The sequence below is a fragment of the Glycine max genome, chromosome 8 (assembly GCF_000004515.6).
Source record: "Glycine max cultivar Williams 82 chromosome 8, Glycine_max_v4.0, whole genome shotgun sequence".
In the NCBI taxonomy this organism is placed as follows: domain Eukaryota; kingdom Viridiplantae; phylum Streptophyta; class Magnoliopsida; order Fabales; family Fabaceae; genus Glycine; species Glycine max.
Window position 1 is genome coordinate 3,954,122 of NC_038244.2, and position 20,611 is coordinate 3,974,732.

The following is a 20,611-nucleotide window of genomic DNA, read 5'->3' on the forward strand; positions in this document are numbered from 1 at the left end:
TAGATTAAACTCATATATTGATATACAATAAATTTATAAACTTTTAAAATAGTTTTTAAAGTTTTAACCATTTAAAATGCCTTTATATATGTTTATAAAAGATTCGCGTGCCAAAGCTATTATTCTATTTTCCCCCTTAACCACTTCACTTGAATAAGAAATATCAAATCGTAGTGTGACTGAGGATATATTTTTTCTGTATTCTTTTGCTTCAGCCCTCACCAAGTCAGACTCGAGACCAATATTTTCGATCCTTTCCGTATTCCAGCCTTGGTTTTCTTCCATTAATTTTGAAGTCAAATATCTGTATATTTTTTGTGAGATGGCTAGGAAAAAATGCTGAATTAATTCTCTAGAAAAGTATAACTGTCCAAATGTCTAATATAATAATAAATTCAACACTAGGGCTGCTCATGGTTAGATTATTTGAATAACCTAACCATAATTATTTAATAACAAATATGCCAAATAGTTATTATATATCAACTATAATTTGTTATGAAGAATCGGCTACATAACCTTATTAGGGAAAGATAACTAAAGGCTAATTTACTTACGACTTAAAAGGTAAATATTTTTTCATATTATCATTCAATTACAAATGGTATTAAATGATAAGTTTATTAATTTTTATAATAATTATTTTAAAATCATACTTAAAATAATTTTAATTAATTATTAATGTAAAAAATATTAAAGTGTGTAAAAATTAATCGCTAATTTTAATACTTTTTGGTTGATTACAGGGGGCTCTAATATCTCATTTTTAATTATTATTTTTTGACAAGAATCTCTAGTTTTAATACACGTCAATCACGACATTACAAACACCGACCGTAGATAATAATTTATATATTGATAATAATATTTCTTAGTTTTTTTTTTTTGCAGAATATAATATTTATTAGTTGTTAAGTATAAAACACACTAAAATAATAAATTTAATATTTTTAACGAGATTAATCCCATGTGCAAATTTTAGGAAAATACCATATACAGGTAGATCACAACAGCACAAACACTAAGCGGATCGATATAAGCTTTGGCCAATATATCATATATGTGTTGCGCTAATATTAATAATTTACACATTCATAATAATATTCCTTAGTTGTTAGTTATACATTGAGAGATGGCAGGTGGGAGATTAATTGATATTAAATAAATATTTGCACTTTCACATAAAAATATTCAAGAATCATTAAATTTGCAGGAAAAAAACAATTTAAATCAATAATTTCCATTACTTATAGTTATACCCTCACAAGTCACAAGTATAGTAAGCAAACTCAATCTCTTCCACTTCCAGTGGCAGTACCCTCAGTAGAAGTGTGCCCTGTGAATCTGAATTCTGAACACCAACAATAAATTAAATAGTAATTAGACAGAGTTGACACTCGAGTATTTTCAAGATAGAAAGCCAGTTTAAGGATTAAGCAAATATCTAAAAGCATGATAACAAGACGAAAGTGTACTATTCTATTCCTATCTCATTTTCTTATAAATATCTCTTCAACTCTTTTTGTATTATATATACAGTATTGTTTCTTTCTGGTTTCTTTGGCTCGTGTCTTTCCTCTTAAACAACAATGGATAGAGAAGATCAAAAGGCATCTCTACTGTCTCAATTGATACATATCACAGTGGAAGATAGACTCAAAGTTGATAACATACAGCGCAACAAGGATAAGCAGCAGGCAATAGAGAGAGCTGAACTGTATGAAGAAGTGAGGAAGCAGTTATGGCTAGCAGGGCCTTTAATATCTGTTTCTATGTTAAATTATTCCCAACAAATTATATCTGTTATGTTTGTGGGGCATCTCGGCCAATTGCCTCTCTCTGGTGCTTCAATGGCTACTTCTTTTGCCTCTGTCACTGGTTTTAGCTTATTGGTTAGTTGTGACCTGCTTTCCTTGCCTTTGTGTGCCTACTGTGTACTGTTTCTAGCATGTGTAGCTGAACATTACTTATTTATTTTTGTGATCCTAAATTCCTTGTGTTCAATGTCTAATAGAGAAGTTACTAAGTTAGTATGCTAGTTAATTAGGTAAGACGAATCTGTCTAGTTATCATTTTCATCATGTAATATAGCGGCTTATAACTGGTTCAAGTTAAATTTGTTCATCATTACCAATAACAAGTTAATCAGCAAACATGTATATTAATCTACAAATCAAAAATAAAGGAAAGAATAAAAGTGATTTCAATTCCAAGCTATAAGACAGGTTTGTACGTAATCAATCAATATTATTGAGTTACTGAGAGTATAGACACCTAATAACTTGATGTTTAATTTCTTAAAAATTATTTTTTGTCAGTATTATGCCAAACAACTTCCAAATACTAATGTGGTAATATTTAATTCTCTAAGATGTTATTGGTTTTTTTATGTTGTTCAAATAGGTGGGAATGGCTAGTGCTTTGGATACTTTGTGTGGGCAATCATATGGAGCAAAGCAGCACCATATGTTAGGCATACACATGCAGAGGGCTATGCTTGTTCTTATGATTGTCAGCATAAACCTTGCATTTATTTGGGCAAATACAAGATCCATTCTGGTTGCCCTTGGTCAAGACCCTGAAATATCTGCAGAAGCTGGACAATATGCTCAGCTAATGATTCCAAGCCTCTTTGCCTATGGCATTCTTCAGTGCCTTAACAGATTTTTGCAAACCCAAAATATTGTATTTCCAATGGTGTTCAGCTCTGGAGTCACTACTTTACTGCATATTCTTATATGTTGGACTATGGTATTCAAATCTGGACTTGGAAACAAAGGAGCTGCCATAGCAAATGCTATATCTTACTGGATAAATGTTTTAATCCTCATACTCTATGTCAAGTTTTCTCCCTCGTGCTCAAAAACTTGGACTGGATTTTCTAAAGAGGCATTGCATGGCATCCCTTCTTTTCTTAAACTTGCAATTCCTTCTGCTCTTATGGTTTGGTATAGTCTCTTCATACATTTTTACCAACAATTCTTACTTGTGAAAGTTACATTTTGTTTCTTTTCTGAATCAGCCAATCCTATACAACTTCGGTTTAGGATAATGATTTTCTTTTTCCATTTTTCATTTATATTATCCGGAACAGCTTGGAAATGTGGTCGTTTGAAATGATGGTACTCCTCTCTGGCCTTCTTCCAAATCCAAAATTAGAAACATCAGTGCTTTCTATCTGGTTAGTTAGTATCATATTGAACATTAAATGTGTTTTGAGCTGCTACACATGCTTGACAATTTCTGTTTAACCAGTCTGAATACTTCGACAAGTGTTTGGATGATCCCCTTTGGACTCAGTGGAGCTGTAAGGTGAGTAGCTTTTAAGAGTTTTCAAAAACATGATCAAATTGCTAAATTACTGAGTTGCCAAAGTGTTCTGTCCTCTTCCTAGCTACTTTGTCTATTAGTACTTGTTTCTTGGTTCTGTACAGATGTTGTAGTAGTAATACGTTGCATGATTCTTTGCAGCACTCGTGTCTCAAACGAACTAGGAGCTGGTCATCCACGGGCTGCGCGTTTAGCAGTGTATTTTGTCTTTATAATGGCCATTATTGAGGGAACTTTTGTTGGAGCAGTGATGATAATAATACGCAACATTTGGGGCTATGCATATAGTAATGAAGCGGAAGTAGTCCAATATGTAGCTATCATGTTGCCAATTCTTGCAACATCCATTTTCCTTGATGCACTCCAGTGTGTTCTTTCAGGTTTTTCTAGCTTATATTTCTTTTATTTATTGTCCTAATAGATACAGGTCTGAAAATAAAATCTTCCAATACAAAATGTTACATAACATCTTTTCACTCGAAGTCGAAAGGTTGCTTGCAATACCGAAATTCTATGATCAAATGTTACATGTCAAAATAAGGTTGCTTGTAACTCATTATTTCGAAGAAAAAGAATGTACAATTTTGTATGTAGCTAAAGATTTAGACTAATCATCGACTCTAATGCAGGAACAGCTAGAGGATGTGGTTGGCAAAAAAAGGGTGCTTTCATTAATCTAGGATCATACTATTTAGTTGGGATTCCATCAGCTATCTTGTTTGCTTTCGTCCTGCACATTGGTGGGAAGGTAAAACTAGTCCATTTTTCTGAAATCAGTCTTCTTAATTTTGTCATTTTCATATAAAAAAAATGTCATTCTACTTTGTATAGGGGCTTTGGCTGGGGATCATATGTGCTCTAGTTGTTCAAGTGTCATGTCTTCTGATCATTACAATACGTACTGATTGGGAACAAGAGGTTAACTTTTGCCTTTTCGTTATACCTCCTTCATCTACTTTAATATTTTTATTTGATTTGATGAGCTCTGGGGGGTGATATGGTTGTATTTTTCTGGAAATTCCTTTCATTTTCAGGCAAAGAAGGTGAAAGACAGAGTCTACGATTCTATGAGAGCTGAGGTCATAGTCTCGTGAACATTATATATTTTAACTGGTGGCACCGTGAAGTGAACATTCCTCAACTGTGCACATCTATATGACTATATGTTTGTAGCTTTTAAACAGCGATATAGCATTAAGTCTCTTCAATCTGTAACATCTTTAACCACAAAAAAAAAAAAAGAAAGAAAACCTGTAACATCTTTGTCTCCTCTGAGTCTGACGAAATTATCAACTTCTGATTCATGCTGGTCGATTCTCTAGTTCGTTCTCAAAATTGTCATATTGTTAATAGTCCACTATTAGATCCAGTTTTGAAATTAGATTCAACATCTACTTTCTTTTTGGAACCTCATATCACGGATCACTTAAAACCATACATGGTAAAACTAATCCTCAAGAATGAACCACAATTCAAAAACTTACGGGAAAAAGAGAAGGAAAAGGGCATTAGAGGCAAAATACACTACCAAAGGAAAAAGGAGTAGCTAATAGAAGTTATAATATTTTAAAATAATTATTTAAGTATAATAAGTTTAAGAACAGGAAGCTATAACATAATAGAATGAATATAGGAAAACAGCAAAGAGGGACCACAGTGACAGTGAGTAGAAAAGAATAGAAGAGGAAGAATACAATACGGACACAAAGCACAACGGACTGCACTGCAATCTGCAAGTCTGTATTGTTGAAATGTATTGATGGTGATTCTCTTAATTATTCAACTCAGTGTAGGAAAATTGAATTTTCTGCTCAATTTTAATTTGTTTTTAATTGTCAAGTTGATCAAAGCTTTTTTCTTATTAAAGTCTAAATTAATATGGTCATCTTTGTTGCCCTAGATGATTTTCCGAAGCAACCTTGTTGTTTGAATGTTTGTGTAATTGTGCGAGACACAACATAAATTAGACGATGAACACCGAATGAGCCCCTAATGAATATTACACAAGTCGCCGTTTTGACGGCTCTTAACTCAAGTTGTGTAGTTTGGACGTTAAAGCAAGCATTCCCTGAATCTCAGTATACTTTTTTAATTTTTATTACCTTTTACAGGATAAATTGGGGGATAAGTGTGAGTAGCTTTGTGCAACTACAAAATATAAGCCGTTAAAGTAATCAATAGTTTTTGACACTCAGGCGCAACTCGCGTTAAGAAGTATAGCGATCTAAGACTGTGTACTATTATGATAAGCTTATAAATTAACTAAATAAATTATACTGAATATATACTATTAATAATATATTAAAAACCTTGGTGAAAATTAATTTTTCATTTAATATTTATAAAAAAATGATACTTAAATATTGTTTTGAACGTGACCTAAATGCTTTATCAAGACAATTTTGATTTTTAATTTAAATTAATTATTGTACTATTAATGAATTGTTAATAAATAAGTCGGTCTTAAATTTTAAATTAATTTCTGGTTCTGTTTTTGAATCATCGGTAGACAATCACTCCTAAAATAATAGAACATTATGAAAATGGCTCCTTCTTTAGTTCGATTATATGAACAAATGCCCGAACCTAAATATGTTATTGCTATGGGAGCATGTACAATTACAGGGGGATGTTTAGTACCGATTCTTATAGTACTGTTCGGGGCGTGGATAAACTAATCCCAGTGGATGTCTATTTGCCGGGCTGTCCACCTAAACCGGAGGCTATTATAGATGCTATAACAAAACTTCGTAAGAAAATATCTCGAGAAATATATGAAAATCAAATGAGTTCTCAACGAGAGAAATCTTTTTATTAATTCAGTTATTTAAATATATTTAAATATAAGACTTATTAAATAAATAACAATATCAATAGTTCCAAATTAAAATTCACATTCTTTTATATTATGTTTCCTTCTCTCCTACGTTTTTTCCTCAAACTAAAACCAACAAATATAAATAAAATCAATGATATGATGTAGCAATATGTTCACTTTAATAAATGCACGGCATAGTTTGCATATGCACATGACTAACCCATGGTAGGCAATAGGCAATGTAATTAGCCACTTTTGGTGGAATCTTATCTTGCAAGTATGTTTTTTTCTGTTTACAAGATCCAAACTCAACTTTACTTGAGGATTGGGAAGCGTTTCCACTGTCAGTATTATTTGGTAACTTTTGCAGTCGCAGTATACGTCTAAATATCTAAAACTGTTCCCATATATATATATATATATATATATATTGGTGGACCCTTCAACCGTAAATTCTGCAAACCGTTCATCCCTGTTCACGTAGATATATATTCATATTCATACGCGAAAGTGAAAGAGAGACCGAAACAAAACAAGGTGGCAGCAGAGTCTGTAGTCTGTATGTTTGCATGTATCTGAAGAAAAAATGAGAATTGGGAGAGAAGAAGTGGTGGAAGAAGTGAAGAGGCTGCTATGGTTAGCAGTGCCTCTCTTCTCAGTTGGAATTTTACAATACATTCTTCAAGCCATCTCTGTCATGTTTATTGGCCATCTTGGTACCCTCCCTCTTTCCGGCGCTTCCATGGCCTCTTCCTTCGCATCGGCCACCGGCTTCAACTTATTGTTGGGGCTAGCTACTGCACTGGACACATTTTGTGGTCAATCAAATGGAGCAGGACAATACCATATGCTTGGAATACACATGCAGAGATCCATGCTTGTTGTTTTAATGATGAGTGTGTTCCTTTCGATCATCTGGTACAACACAGAACCAATTCTCAAGGCTATGCACCAAGACAAAGCCATATCCAAGGAAGCCGGCTCATACACCCAGTACATGATCCCGAGTTTATTTGCATACGGTCTTCTTCAGTGCATTCTCAAGTTCTTGCAAACCCAAAAGATTGTGTTCCCAATGGTGCTAACTTCTGGAATTGCAGCTGTGCTTCATGTCCTTTTGTGTTGGCTTTTGGTTTTCAAGTCAGGGCTTGGAATCAAAGGAGCAGCCTTGGCCAATTCCATATCGTATTGGATAAATGTAATCTTGATTTCTCTGTATGTGAGGTTCTCTTCTGCATGCAAACACTCTTGGACAGGTTTTTCCAAGATGGCCCTGCACAACCTTCTTGATTTCCTTAAACTCGCTGCTCCTTCAGCTGTTATGCACTGGTATGGTAAATTCCCTTGCAAAATGATGCTAATGTGATGCTCTTAACTAGATCTTGTAGATTTCTGATGCAGCATTTCTTCTCTTCTTTCTTTTTTTGTCATGAACATGGAACAGCTTGAAAGTGTGGACATTTGAACTGATGGTCCTCATGTCTGGTCTTCTTCCTAACCCAAAATTAGAAACTTCAGTGCTTTCAATATGGTTTGTGTCTGAACTACATACAAACACACAAACTAAGAATATTCTTTGCTTTGCTTTTATTATATATTGATATATTATCACCTAATCTTTCCAGCCTTAATACATTTGGTCTAGCTTGGATGATCCCTTTCGGATTCAGTGCTGCTGTAAGGTATTTTAAGTATGGGCAATTGCTCTCTTATTCAAATATTAATTCTTTTACCTTTTATTGGATAATTGAAACTGAATATTCTATGTATGCTTTGTTTCACAGTGTACGGGTCTCCAATGAACTGGGGAGTGGAAATCCACAAGCCGCAAGTCTAGCAGTTCGGGTGGTGTTATCAATGGCCTTAATTGAAGGGGTCATTTTAGTTTCAGCCATGATTCTACTGCGGAATGTCTGGGGACATGTTTACAGTAATGACAAAGAAGTGATCAGATATGTTTCATTCATGATGCCAGTTTTGGCCCTTTCTAGCTTTCTAGATGGGATCCAAGGTACACTTTCAGGTATTCCTCGCTAATCCCTCATGTTTATTTTATTTCCTCCAGGGATAAATATCTGCCACAAAAGAGTATATTAGGAATATCCTAACAGTTTCAATTTTTGTGTACACAACAATCAGGCATTCTTGCAGGATGTGGGTGGCAGAAGATTGGTGCCTATGTGAATCTTGGCTCATTTTATCTTGTGGGCGTTCCTTGTGCTGTAGTATTAGCGTTTATTGTACACATGAAAGCCAAGGTTAAGATTTTGTCATCTATCATTTACTACCACTCGCTGAATCTGCCTTCCTTGTTTGTAAATGTTAATAGTTTTCTTCTGTCACACAGGGGCTTTGGATGGGGATCATTTTTGCATTTATTGTGCAAGTGTCACTTTACATAATCATTACTTTTCGAACTAATTGGGAGGAACAAGTAAGCAATTTCAAAACTCACTCTCAACGTTCTTCTCAATTCATTTTCCTGTTACTACATTTACACAACTCTTTCTTGTTCTTCATTAGGCAAGGAAAGCTCAAAGGAGAGTTGAACTCATAACCATCCCGCCAACTACTAGAGACAGCGTATTACCGCATCAAAAACAGGAACTAGTTCCCTAATCAATTTATGGTTATTGGCTTTATCATTCTGATCCCAAAACCTGCCACCGAAGGACTAATGTTGTTGTATACAGCCCCAAATTGGGAACAAGTAATGGAATAAAGATTGGAAGGGCCATGAATTTCAAAGACATACATTTATAGAACTTTTGTGCATTGTAACCAGTGGAAGAACAAAAATAACAACTCAAATGACTACCTATTTCAGAATGAATTTCATAAAAACATGGCTTTGGAAATGGAAGGATGATTTTGATCATGTTATGCACAAAATATATAACCAAGCATGATCCTGTCCTTAATCAATTTACGGTTATAGGTTTTATCATTCAGATCACAAAGCCTGCCGCCATAGAACTGATGCTGTATAAAGTTGCAAACACCGGAACAAAATTTGTGAAAGGAAGAACCAGGGATTAGGGAGACTTACATTTAAAGAACTTTTAGACATTGTACTTACAATGGAAGAACCAATAAGCACTCAAATGACTATTTAATTTCAAAATGAATTTCTTCACCATTTCAACAAAGAGGATTGTTAATATATTCTTTTAAACACTATTATGATATCCATTGATTTTTTTTAAATGGTGAAATCATAAATGTGACTAATGAAATAAAGAATGAGTCTCACGATATTCAATAAACTTCAACTAATAATAGAATTGTTTGAAAGTTTAGCTATAAAGTTTTGTGCTGCTGTCAAGTAGTTCCTACATAAGATTCACCCAATTTCTTTCATGCTCGTTGTCACCATTGAATCAACTAAGTCATTAATGTCAACAGCTACAATAAATATAAAAACACCGAAAGAAAAAAATCATTCAACCAATTAAAATTGGAATTCACATGTCTGAAGTTCCCAATAAAGTACATACAATACACACTCTACAAGTCCATATGCATATAAAAAAATTTCTTATGTTCAATAACAAATTTGTATTCAAATTAAGTTCCCCTAAAGTTTTTTTTTTCAAGCGCCATATACAGCAACGGCTCGAGAAAATGTCCTCACACTCCATGTTTTCCATGAACTCGAGTATACTAGTTCTCTGAAAACGTACAGAACAAAAATGTACAAGGGGGGACCAGAGTGAGTGTGTGATATAAGTTTTTAATTTTTTTTTCTATAGAAGTTACTTTAAGGTATCTGAACTGCAACTAATCTTCAGTGACTTCTTCAGTTACATATTTGTTGTAGCTTCACACTGAGAAACAGGGATAGAGAATGACATACTAGCAAGCCTTTGAGGATTCACCACTTTTCTTCAAATGTATTTTGCCCTCCATAAGTTTGTATGAATGTGTCGGCCACAGAATATTCATTCTGGCTGTTGAAATTCTAGATCTAATTTTCGTTTCAAATATGATCTGTCAGCACTGCAGAACAAAAACAAGGAACTAAGGTTAATTAACATCATTTACTTGTAGAAACTAAAAGATAACAAACAACTGGCACATTCTTCCACTACTTGGGAATTACAACATATTATGTTTAGCACATTACAGCATATCGTGTTATAGCATATTACAATAGTTTCTAATCAGCAACTTCACTAGAAAAATATCCTAACAATATAAGCCTGGCTTATTTTTCTTCCAATGCCAATGAACTCAGCTGGATAATTTTATGTTTGACTCAGTTAAAATTACAAACTATTAGGCCACTTTGAATTGATTAGACAACCAATACTGTTGTACCTGTTAATTGTAGGTCTATTTGGAGGTTTTAAACCAAAGATAGAAAATTCTACAGACATTGGAGCTGATTCATTCTTGCCTGTATTATCATCAGTTGAAATCACCAAAACTGGCATCAACCTTATCTGCTTGCAGAGAACTTCCTTCAAACCCATCACGTCCTGGCATCACTCTCCTAGACTTCCTTGGAGGTGATAATACAGTAGGACCCTCCTGTAAATTGAAATCAGAAGTCCTAGATTCCCTCTTGGGAGCAGGTCTAGGGAGCTTGTCTGGATCCGAAGGCAGAGGAGCAGAAGAAAAGTACCTAAAGTGGAAGAGGAGAGATTAATTATGGAGAAAAAATAAATATTGGTGTATTAATGGGATGCTGAAGGCAGGTACCTATGCTCTAGTGCCTGCTGCACTGAAATTCTAGCTTTTGGATCATATGTAAACATCTTTGACAACAGATCTAAAGCATCATCAGTTACCATCGGAAATAAAGAACGCAGAGGGGGGGCAGGAACATATTGGTATTCGACATAATCAGGCAGGTATACCATATCAGGCCACTGAGAAGCCGTTGGAGTGCCAAATGCTGAAAAAATCTTTCCTAATTGATCAATGTCACTTGTACCCTACAAGTGATAATAACAAACTGATGAAAAACCCATAAGAAACATGCTTAATAATCCAAGTATAAAATAAAAATGAAGAAAAGCAGCCAATGCAATGAATTGCATTTAAATCTTGGAAATTATATTAAAACCAGCTATTCACAAAATATAGAGTGGGAATAAATAGAAGCCCAATAAACCGTCATCAATGCATAAAAATACCATAGCCTATTGCTTCAGAGCTAATTCAAGCTCGGTTAAAACAGCTTTGAATGGTTTAGGATTTTCAGACTGCAAGAAATTAATTTCAACTAGTTGATAAAGTTAAATGGATAACATGTCCCAATAAATGAACCACAGTTGATGTCAAAACCCATCTACTTCAGAATATCAATCATGTAAATCATTTTTACCTGCAAAAAAGGTCGACGAAGAAGAAGTTCAGCAAATATACAGCCTGCAGCCCAAACATCAACTCCAGGACCATATTGCTTGGCACCAAATAATAGCTCAGGAGCTCTATACCACCGAGCAAAAACCTATTCACGTATAATAAACATTTGAGCACAAGTGTCGTGTGTAGAAACTAGAAACTCAATCCACCAATAGAAAGTGCAAAATACACAACATAAGATGAAATCATGAAACATGTTCAGTAACATGTGGGTAGCTCTTCTAGAAATAAAGGAAGAGTGCACCAAAAGTTTTATGCCATAAATGTCGCCACTATATTCAGTTATCATAGAGAGCCACAATCCTAGAAAACATTCACCAGAATTTAGTATACCTCCACTTCAATGCTCCAATGTTTGGGTCTCCAATTATCTTCCCCAGGTTCTTAAATTTGAAAGTAATATAAAAAAGGGTATCCCAATGCATGAGTTCCTCCTATCACTGGGTGTGGAGAGGTTTAGATAACATATATGTATGAACCCTTAATTATGTGAGCAAAGAGGCTGTCTACATAACCAGAACCTGTGACTACCAAATCACAAGCCAACCACCATACCATTTTGTCAAGGCTCGGCCTTTTTGCAAGCAATACATGGTGGATAATAATAAAGATTTCTGGCTGAAAAATCTGCTGAATTTCAGTCCTAGGATTTCATACAAAATTTGAACTAAATCATCATATAAGTCATTGACTATAATGAAAATTCCTTTCCAATTTTGCAAACTCTAATATCCATATTTTAGGAAACTACACTACTTAATGCAAAAGGATTTGCGGCAAGTAGGATTATCAACACAATGATTTGAGTTTCAAATTCACTGTTTATTTGAAAAGCTGAGTTTTCTTTAAAAGAAATCGTAGCTAATAAGCTAAAGACCCTAAATCAAAGTACTGACACAATGAAACTCATATTCAATGGGACCCACATGCCATTATACATAAAGAAGCAAACCTGATGAGTGAACCTTCTATCTGGGCTTCCAAACATCCGTGCTAAACCAAAATCTGCAAGTTTCAGCTGTCCATTAGATCCTATCAATAAATTATTTGGCTTCATGTCCCTGAAAATATGAAAGCAGACTTTTGAGCTCAGCACTTAAATCAAGTAACAGCTTTGTAATGGCCAAATCCACATCATATTCTACCTATGCAAAACCCATTTCTTGTGGCAATAAGCAAGACCTTTTAGTGTCATTTGCAGGTAGGATTTTGTATCAGATGGTGAAAGAAAAATATTTCGGTCTCGTATGACGGCTTCTAGGTCCGTCTCCATGAATTCAAAAACAAGATGCAAATTCCCTTTATGTGGGAATGCATCAATCAATTCAACAATGTTTGGATCTTTGAGCTCTTTTAGCAGCTTAATTTCTCTAAGAGCTGTAAAATTTACCCCTTCTTTCTGTTTGCCAAGCCGAATTTTCTTAATTGCAACCGTCTGCCCTGTCTGTCAATCCAAATGAATTCATCTTTATAAGAATACGATATTATAATAGTATTGCCATTTTCATTATTGAACAAAAAGCTAGTTCATCAAGACATGTAAACAAGCATATCTATCTCCTGCATGTGCTGCAAGTTATACGAAGAACAAGTCATAACTTTACAAAACTTATACTGAAACTAATTAAGCAGCTTCAAGCTTTCCTCCCATTATATTCTCAAGATCACTAAACAAAAGGTAAGAAGTACCACTTCCTCATAAGTCATACCCAATGACACAAAGTATATGATTCCTCCTAAATAATTATTTAATGCAAAGATGATAAAGTAATAAGCCCCCTAAGCAAATTTTTTAAACAAACCCCTAAATCAAACTCAGGAACCCAAAGCAAATAAATGCATCTTCCTTTTCTACATTACTCTCTAAGGCCCTGCATGAAGATGTATTTTACTCTGATTCAGAATTGTTCTTTGCATCAACTGAAAGTAAAGATCCAATTCACACGACCCAGAAAAGAGAATATGAAAAAAAAAAAATCGATTTTTCAGTCTCGAATTCGCATAACTATTAGAAGAAAGTTTCGGGACATTACATGGGTATCAATAGCTTTGTACACAACTCCATAGGTACCTTCACCAAGGACTTCACGCTTCAGATATCTATCGGCCACTTTTTTGGACGGATCCATGTCTGACATTCGTGTTCAAGATATTGGGGTTGATTGAAGTGATTAGAATTGAATTTTTTTTTATAAGAAATTACAAGTGAGTCATTTGGATCAAATTAGGGATTATCAGGAAACGGGTAGAGAGTGAGTACTGATTTAACCAGAAATGAGGGTTGAAGAAGTGAATATAAACAGCAGCTGTGGCTGAAACCTGAAAGTAAAAGCGAATAAGGGAGCATCGTGAGAGAGCGTCATAAAGCGAATAAGCCGTTGACGAATGAGCTTACCTTAGTATTAAATCATGATTATATTGTTTAATTACTTGATTATATCCACTGATAGATGTAGGATGAATTTCTAAGAATAAAAAATTGTTTTTTTATTTTATTTTATTGTTGGAACAAGTCTAATTAATAAAAAATAATTTAATATATTTTAAAATATTCAAAATAAGTATCTTAAGTTTTGACATGAAGATGTTCTTTTTGAGAATTCTATTCTCTACGGTTATATTGTTTTGTTGCTTACCGTTGATTGTGAAAACTATTTTTTTCGATAAAATGATTGTGAAAACTCTGGAGACAAAGTGGTCCATGTCCGTATATGAAATGAAATGGGTAAGAGAAAGAGAAAATTTATAAATACAAATGAAAAAATTGCATATATAAAAGTTAATTTGGAGAAGTCACTTAATCCTCTTGACTAGACATCTGACATTTTGTTCCCTCCCTACCACAAGAATATCTAATACTGTACAATTGCCTCATTCTCTCTATTTTATCACTTTAATTAATAGCTTTTTATCATGGCATACCAAAGTTAATAATTAAAATAAGGTAAATGTTAATGTACCCCAAAAAAAGTAGGAATATGTTTTTTTACAATTAAAATAGGATGGTTTATTTTTTGTTTTTCTCTAAATTTTGACAGTTTTTTTGGAAATTTTTTGTCCAAGAAAGTATGTTGTATGAAAATGATTAAAGGTAAGTTTGTCTCATTCCACCTGTTATTAAAACACACTAAGTTAACGGAGCTGGGAAGAGTATATGCATGATCTTTAGCCGGCATCAACTTGCCAAGGATATTAGTGTGATCATGATACGTTTAAGACTGCATCAATGATCAGTCAACTGATGATGGCTACTTATGAAGATAAAGAAAGAATGAAAGTAATTTAGTTTCCTGAGTTCAGATCAGTATTTGATGGGAAGATAGAACAGTGTTGATATTCATAAGACTATGACTCTACAAAACCTTGGAAGTGATTTCCATGGGAAATGTTTGGAAGTAGGAATAAAAGGCCAAGAAAAACACCTAATTCTAAAGAATCTATATACCACTTTTTCTTTACGATCTTCATCTTGCTTTTTAGCTAACCTTTCGTTCAAAAATAAAACCGATAGTTTCAAATTTTCTCCAAGGATATGAAGGGTATTCTTGAACTTTTTCCGTAGAACTAAAGATTTTAATGATTGAGGAATGAAATACTTTTAGGAAGCAGAAAAAGCTTGCAGCAGCTTCCAAACTATATAACAGCTGAAAGAGACATGTGAATCCGACATTATAGTTGATTCTAGCTAGCTAGGATTCAGCACAAAAGTACAACAAGCATAAATTATGAGATGATAACTAAGAAAGAGAACCATGGTCAAAAACAAAAGTAATATGGAAATCTCACAAGTAACAAACAGATAGCATTGAAGTTCATCCTAAATGACATGAAAAGATAGCCAGCAAGAAAGAAAACATTGAGATCCTCCAAGTTCGAACAGATCTTATGATAGTTATAGAAATTTTTCTAATATTTATAGTAAAAAATTATTATCTATTTTATATTTAAAAATACAACAATAATAAATAGAAAAAAAATAAATTTTTACATTTGAATGTATGTTCTTAAAATAATAAAAAAATTCTTTAATAACGAGACATCAATTTCTACTATCAACTCTTTTGACAAATAAAATTCTAAAGAGTAAATTTTCTTCTAAGGTTTAAAACTAGATTTAAACTTTTCTAATTTGTGTTTGGTGTACTTTAACTCATGTAGATGCTTCTATTTATGAATGTGAACATTTTTTGGATAAAAAGAAAAGATTTTATATGAAATAATTTCATATCTCTTTATCTTTATAAAAATAAAAATTATCTCATCTTTTATTTTGATAAGTTTCATGATATAAGATAAAGATAATTCACATTTAATCACATGATGTTGGATATGTAGTAATAGAATATTATTTTTGTTTAATGGAACCTCCACATTTTTAAAACAATACTCTCTTTTTTATATTAATTATATTCTTAGTACTAGCAAAAAATATAATAATATTCCACTAAAATATTTATTTGATTCAATTAAATTCTCTAACTCAATTATCAAATAAATTACTTTCTATGGTAAAGATTGAAACATTTGTACACTCTCTTTAACATCCAAATAGCTTGAAGTAACATCTTTTATCTTCAAAATAGAAGAATAATGTAATATTATTTTTCCATCATTTATCGCTCAAGATTCATGCTAGAGTATAGTATTATTATCAAACTCTAACACGTTAACACATTTAGTCAATGAATGACTTAAGAAATTTTTTTCTTCTTTCATTCAATTGTCTTGGTGAAGGTCTTAATTATATCACATAGCTCAACCTCATTATTACCTAGAGCTGATGGATTCATTCTTTATTAATCATTAACTGTACAAGTATTTAATCATATCTAATATTCATTCAACTAGTGTCCTAAAGCATTAGGTGTCTGAAATTAAAATATAACAAATAACTTATTAATTATTATGATAATGTCAAGAAGGAAACTTTTATATTTCTGTTTGAGAATTTTTTGTTGACATATCAAGATAACATTAACTATTAGGAATTCTTAATTAAATCAGTTCAACGATGACATTCACATGTATATCATATATATATGCAATTTAATAAATGAGATTTATTAATCTTTATCCAATAAAGACCATTATATATATAATGTTTTATTTACAATAATCTTATAATCAAGAATAATGTAGATTAAAATGATAAAATACTTATTTTTCATTATCATAATCTCTATCATGATAAGAAACCTTTAATTTTAAGCAAAGACTTGTTGAATTAACAATTAAATAAAATAATAAAAATAATAATAAAATAAAAAATAATTCTTTATTAAAATTGATAACGTGATATATTGAATCTTAAATATTGATATTTATTTCCATCATCTCCTTTCCCAGCCCCAACTCCTTTCAATAAATTTATTTAGTTTTTAATTTTTGTAAGTAGTTGAAAGAACCTTTTTCTGCTGCCATGTTTCTTACATGCATACTGCATTTTTTAAAGAAAATTTAGCAGATTTTCTTTACTTCCCAACAAAAATTGGGGTAGGAACCAGTTTCTCACTACCAAGCCTAGCACCTGGAAACAATGAGGACAAAGTAACATTAAATTCGGTGGGACCATTTTGCCTAATAGATATCCATTGTCAAAATTGTCTTACTCATCAAGCCACAATGCAACGCCACCGTTCATCCTCTATCCTCCACAAATCTAATTCTCCTATTTTTCTTGCTTCAGAAAGAACTAGCCATAATCATCTTCCAACCATGTAGGCATCTTATCTTTTTAAACATCATCATCACCATTCATTGCAGCACCACCTTCTTCACTCACTAGTCCCTAGTAATGGCAGATGCCAAGAGCAACCCCAATGCACAACTCCTTGAAGAACTGGAAGCTTTGAGCGAATCCCTTTACAAACAACACACCTCCACTACCACAGCCAGAAGAACAACTTCCCTTGTGTTGCCACGAACTTCAGCTCCGCCTATCGAAGATGCCAAACATGATGATGGAAACAGCAACAAAACTCGGCGGCGCATGTCCATGTCCCCATGGCGATCAAGGCCAAAGCCTGATGATGATGCCACTGCCAAGGCAGAAACCAAAAAGCTTGATGACAACACATCAACAATTTCTTCAGGTGAAAGTAACAAGAAAGGGATTTGGAAGTGGAAGCCTATTCGGGCTTTGTCTCACATTGGAATGCAGAAACTAAGCTGCTTGTTTTCTGTTGAAGTGGTCATAGCTCAAGGCCTTCCTTCTTCCATGAATGGACTTAGACTATCCGTTTGTGTTAGAAAGAAGGAAACAAAGGATGGAGCGGTTAAGACAATGCCATCAAGGGTTGCACTAGGAGCTGCAGATTTTGAAGAGACCCTTTTCATCAGGTGTCATGTTTATCATACCTCCAACCAAGGCACTGCTGCAAAGCACATCAAGTTTGAGCCGCGCCTCTTTTGGATATACCTTTTTTCTGTTGATGCTAAGGAGCTTGATTTTGGAAGAAGCTCTGTGGACTTGACTGAGTTGATAAGAGAATCCATTGAGAAAAACCAACAAGGCATGCGGCTGAGGCAATGGGACACAAGCTTTGGCCTGTCTGGGAAGGCAAAAGGAGGAGAACTTGTTCTCAAACTGGGCTTCCAGATAATGGAGAAAGATGGAGGAGTTGATATATATAATAATAATAATAATAATCATAATAATCAAGTGGAGAATTCAAAGTCCAGCTTTGGCAAGCTTAGTAGCTTCTCTTCTTCTTTTGCTCGTAAACAATCCAAGACATCATTCAGCATGTCTAGTCCTAGAATGACAAGTAGAAATGATGCATGGACTCCTTCACAATCAGGAATAGGAGAGGATATTCAAGGAATGGATGATTTGAACCTTGATGATGACCCAAATCCGGTGCCGGCTCAGGATTCCTCTTCCTCTACACAGAAAGTTGATGAACCACGTAGTAAGGAACAGGTGGAGGATTTTGATCTTCCAGATTTCGAGGTTGTGGATAAAGGGGTTGAGGTTCAAGAGAAGGAAGAAGATGGAGGAGAGGAAGCTGAGGAACCTGTCCAACAAGAGGAATCAACTTCAAGTGAGGTTGTCAAGGAAGTAGTGCTTGATCATGTGCACCTTACTAGATTGTCTGAGCTTGATTCAATTGCTCAGCAGATAAAAGCTCTTGAGTCTATAATGGGAGAAGATGATAATAAGTTTACGAATATAGAAGAAGAGACAGAACCACAGAGGCTAGATGCAGATGAAGAAACTGTGACTAAGGAGTTTCTTCAGATGCTTGAGGATCAAGAAAACAGTGATTACTACTTGTTCAATCAACCTGAAATTCCACCTCTAAAGCTTGAAGGACACGATGATGCTTCTTCTGCTGAAGATGGAGAATCCAAAGTGTATCTTCCTGACCTTGGAAAGGGCTTGGGTTGTGTAATTCAAACAAAGGATGGAGGCTACTTGGCATCTATGAACCCTTTTGATATCGCTGTGGCTAGAAAAGATGCTCCAAAGCTAGCTATGCAGATATCAAGGCCTTTTGTGTTGGCAATGGCATCACACCAATCCTTGACAGGGTTCGAGTTGTTTCAGAAATTGGCTGACATTGGCTTTGATGAACTCAGCTCCAAGGTTTTGTCCTTAATGCCAATAGATGAAATGGTAGGCAAAACTGCAGAACAGGTTGCTTTCGAAGGCATTGCCAATGCCATCATACAAGGTAGGAACAAGGAAGGAGCAAGTTCCAGTGCTGCTAGAATAGTTTCTTACTTGAAAAGCATGGGAAGTGCCATGAGTTCAGGAAGAAGAGAGAGAATAACAACAGGACTTTGGAATGTTGAAGAGGAGCCACTCACAGCAGAAAAGCTTCTGGCGTTTGCCATGCAGAAGGTTGAATCCATGACAGTTGAAGCATTGAAAATTCAAGCTGACATGGCCGAGGAATTAGAAGCCCCATTTGATATTTCTGCAAAGAAAGGAGAGGCTGGGAAGGATCTTTTGGCTTCGGCTATTCCACTTGAGGAATGGATCAGAGACCAAAGCTATACTAAAACTGCTGGCGCAGGATGTTCTGATGGGGAACCTGAAAAAGTGACACTGGTATTGGTTGTCCAATTGAGGGATCCAATGAGACGCTATGAAGCAGTTGGAGGACCTGTGATGGTGCTGATTCATGTAACAAGTGCCGCTGAGACAAAGAGGAAAGAGAAAAGGTTCAAGGTAGCAAGCATGCATGTGGGGGGTTTCAAGTTGACAAGTGTCATAAAGAAGAATGCATTGGACAGTGGGAAGCAAAGACTCACTGCAATGCAATGGTTGGTTGCATATGGTTTGGGAAAGGCAGGGAACAAGAAAGGGAAGCAAACATTGGCAAAGGGACAACAGCAAGACCTGTTGTGGAGCATTTCATCACGAATAGTTGCTGACATGTGGCTCAAAACCATGAGAAATCCAGATATCAATCTTGGAAAGTAGTAGTAATTAGCACCTCCATTCTATTGTTAGTTAATTATGCCGAGGAAGTAGTCTTGCATTCATGTCCTAGTCAAAGATTCTTGTTTACAACACACACACACCTAAGCCACTGCAGCTACCTATACCATTTGAGAAGATTTATGAATACAACAAGAATTGTGTAAATGTCGTGCCATGATTAGTTTTTTTTTTTTTTTGTAAAAGCCAATAAAATTTCTGAGTCGTATATAGGACATATGGTATTTCAACGATAAAGGGGTAGATTAGCTCTACAAGGTCCCATCAACCTCATTTCCATTTTTTTATCTTTGTTTTTATTTTCGTCCTGTCTGCATATTTGTTGATTTGGTTGGACGATAAATCTTATCAATACATTGTTTTATTATTATTATTATTATTGTGTAAATTTACCTTTGGTCACATCATTAATTAATAAAACTTGCATAAAAAAATTCAAAAATCGATATTTGTTAGAATTCCTCTCCTTAATTGGTGAAGTACATAAACAAGTAATAAATAGTCGTCGAGAGAAATATCCTTTCATTCCCTGTAAATAGGAAAAGTTGTGAAGTGCTGAAGAATTAGAATCTATAGATTATTGGTATGATTCATAAAATGTTGATCAAAGTTTGTTCAAACATGAATCGACTTGTACCAAA

The 20,611-nt window shown here is 34.3% G+C and overlaps 4 protein-coding genes across 5 annotated transcripts; 3 read left to right on the forward strand and 1 right to left on the reverse strand.

The window, feature by feature from the left end:
* The first annotated feature begins 1,329 nt into the window (after nt 1-1,329).
* LOC100792588 (protein DETOXIFICATION 16) lies at nt 1,330-4,638 on the forward strand. Of its 2 annotated transcripts, none has more exons than XM_041017947.1 (8): nt 1,330-1,892; nt 2,404-2,948; nt 3,095-3,181; nt 3,256-3,312; nt 3,472-3,710; nt 3,966-4,078; nt 4,162-4,248; nt 4,365-4,638. In XM_041017947.1, the coding sequence occupies exons 1-8, from the start codon at nt 1,590-1,592 to the stop codon at nt 4,422-4,424; spliced, it is 1,491 nt and encodes a 496-aa protein (XP_040873881.1). In that variant the 5' UTR covers nt 1,330-1,589; the 3' UTR covers nt 4,425-4,638. The 2 variants fall into 2 exon arrangements, with proteins under 2 accessions (XP_040873881.1, XP_003532532.1); XM_003532484.5 differs by having other exon boundaries at nt 1,335-1,892; nt 3,960-4,078.
* A 1,949-nt stretch (nt 4,639-6,587) lies between these two features.
* On the forward strand, nt 6,588-8,992 carry LOC100776083 (protein DETOXIFICATION 16). The gene is made up of 7 exons (XM_003530893.5): nt 6,588-7,477; nt 7,593-7,679; nt 7,774-7,830; nt 7,933-8,171; nt 8,288-8,406; nt 8,496-8,582; nt 8,672-8,992. The coding sequence occupies exons 1-7, from the start codon at nt 6,735-6,737 to the stop codon at nt 8,765-8,767; spliced, it is 1,428 nt and encodes a 475-aa protein (XP_003530941.1). The 5' UTR covers nt 6,588-6,734; the 3' UTR covers nt 8,768-8,992.
* A 598-nt stretch (nt 8,993-9,590) lies between these two features.
* LOC100776618 (cyclin-dependent kinase D-3-like) lies at nt 9,591-13,911 on the reverse strand. Its single transcript, XM_014778702.3, is given in 8 exon segments — nt 9,591-10,147; nt 10,469-10,561; nt 10,563-10,775; nt 10,853-11,088; nt 11,481-11,606; nt 12,474-12,582; nt 12,667-12,965; nt 13,555-13,911. Coding segments are annotated over 8 exon segments (1,239 nt in total). The 5' UTR covers nt 13,660-13,911; the 3' UTR covers nt 9,591-10,089.
* Nucleotides 13,912-17,315: 3,404 nt separating this feature from the next.
* Nucleotides 17,316-19,952, forward strand: LOC100793119 (protein PLASTID MOVEMENT IMPAIRED 1). Its single transcript, XM_006584831.3, has one exon. The coding sequence runs from the start codon at nt 17,316-17,318 to the stop codon at nt 19,950-19,952; it is 2,637 nt and encodes an 878-aa protein (XP_006584894.1).
* The last annotated feature ends 659 nt before the right edge of the window (nt 19,953-20,611 follow it).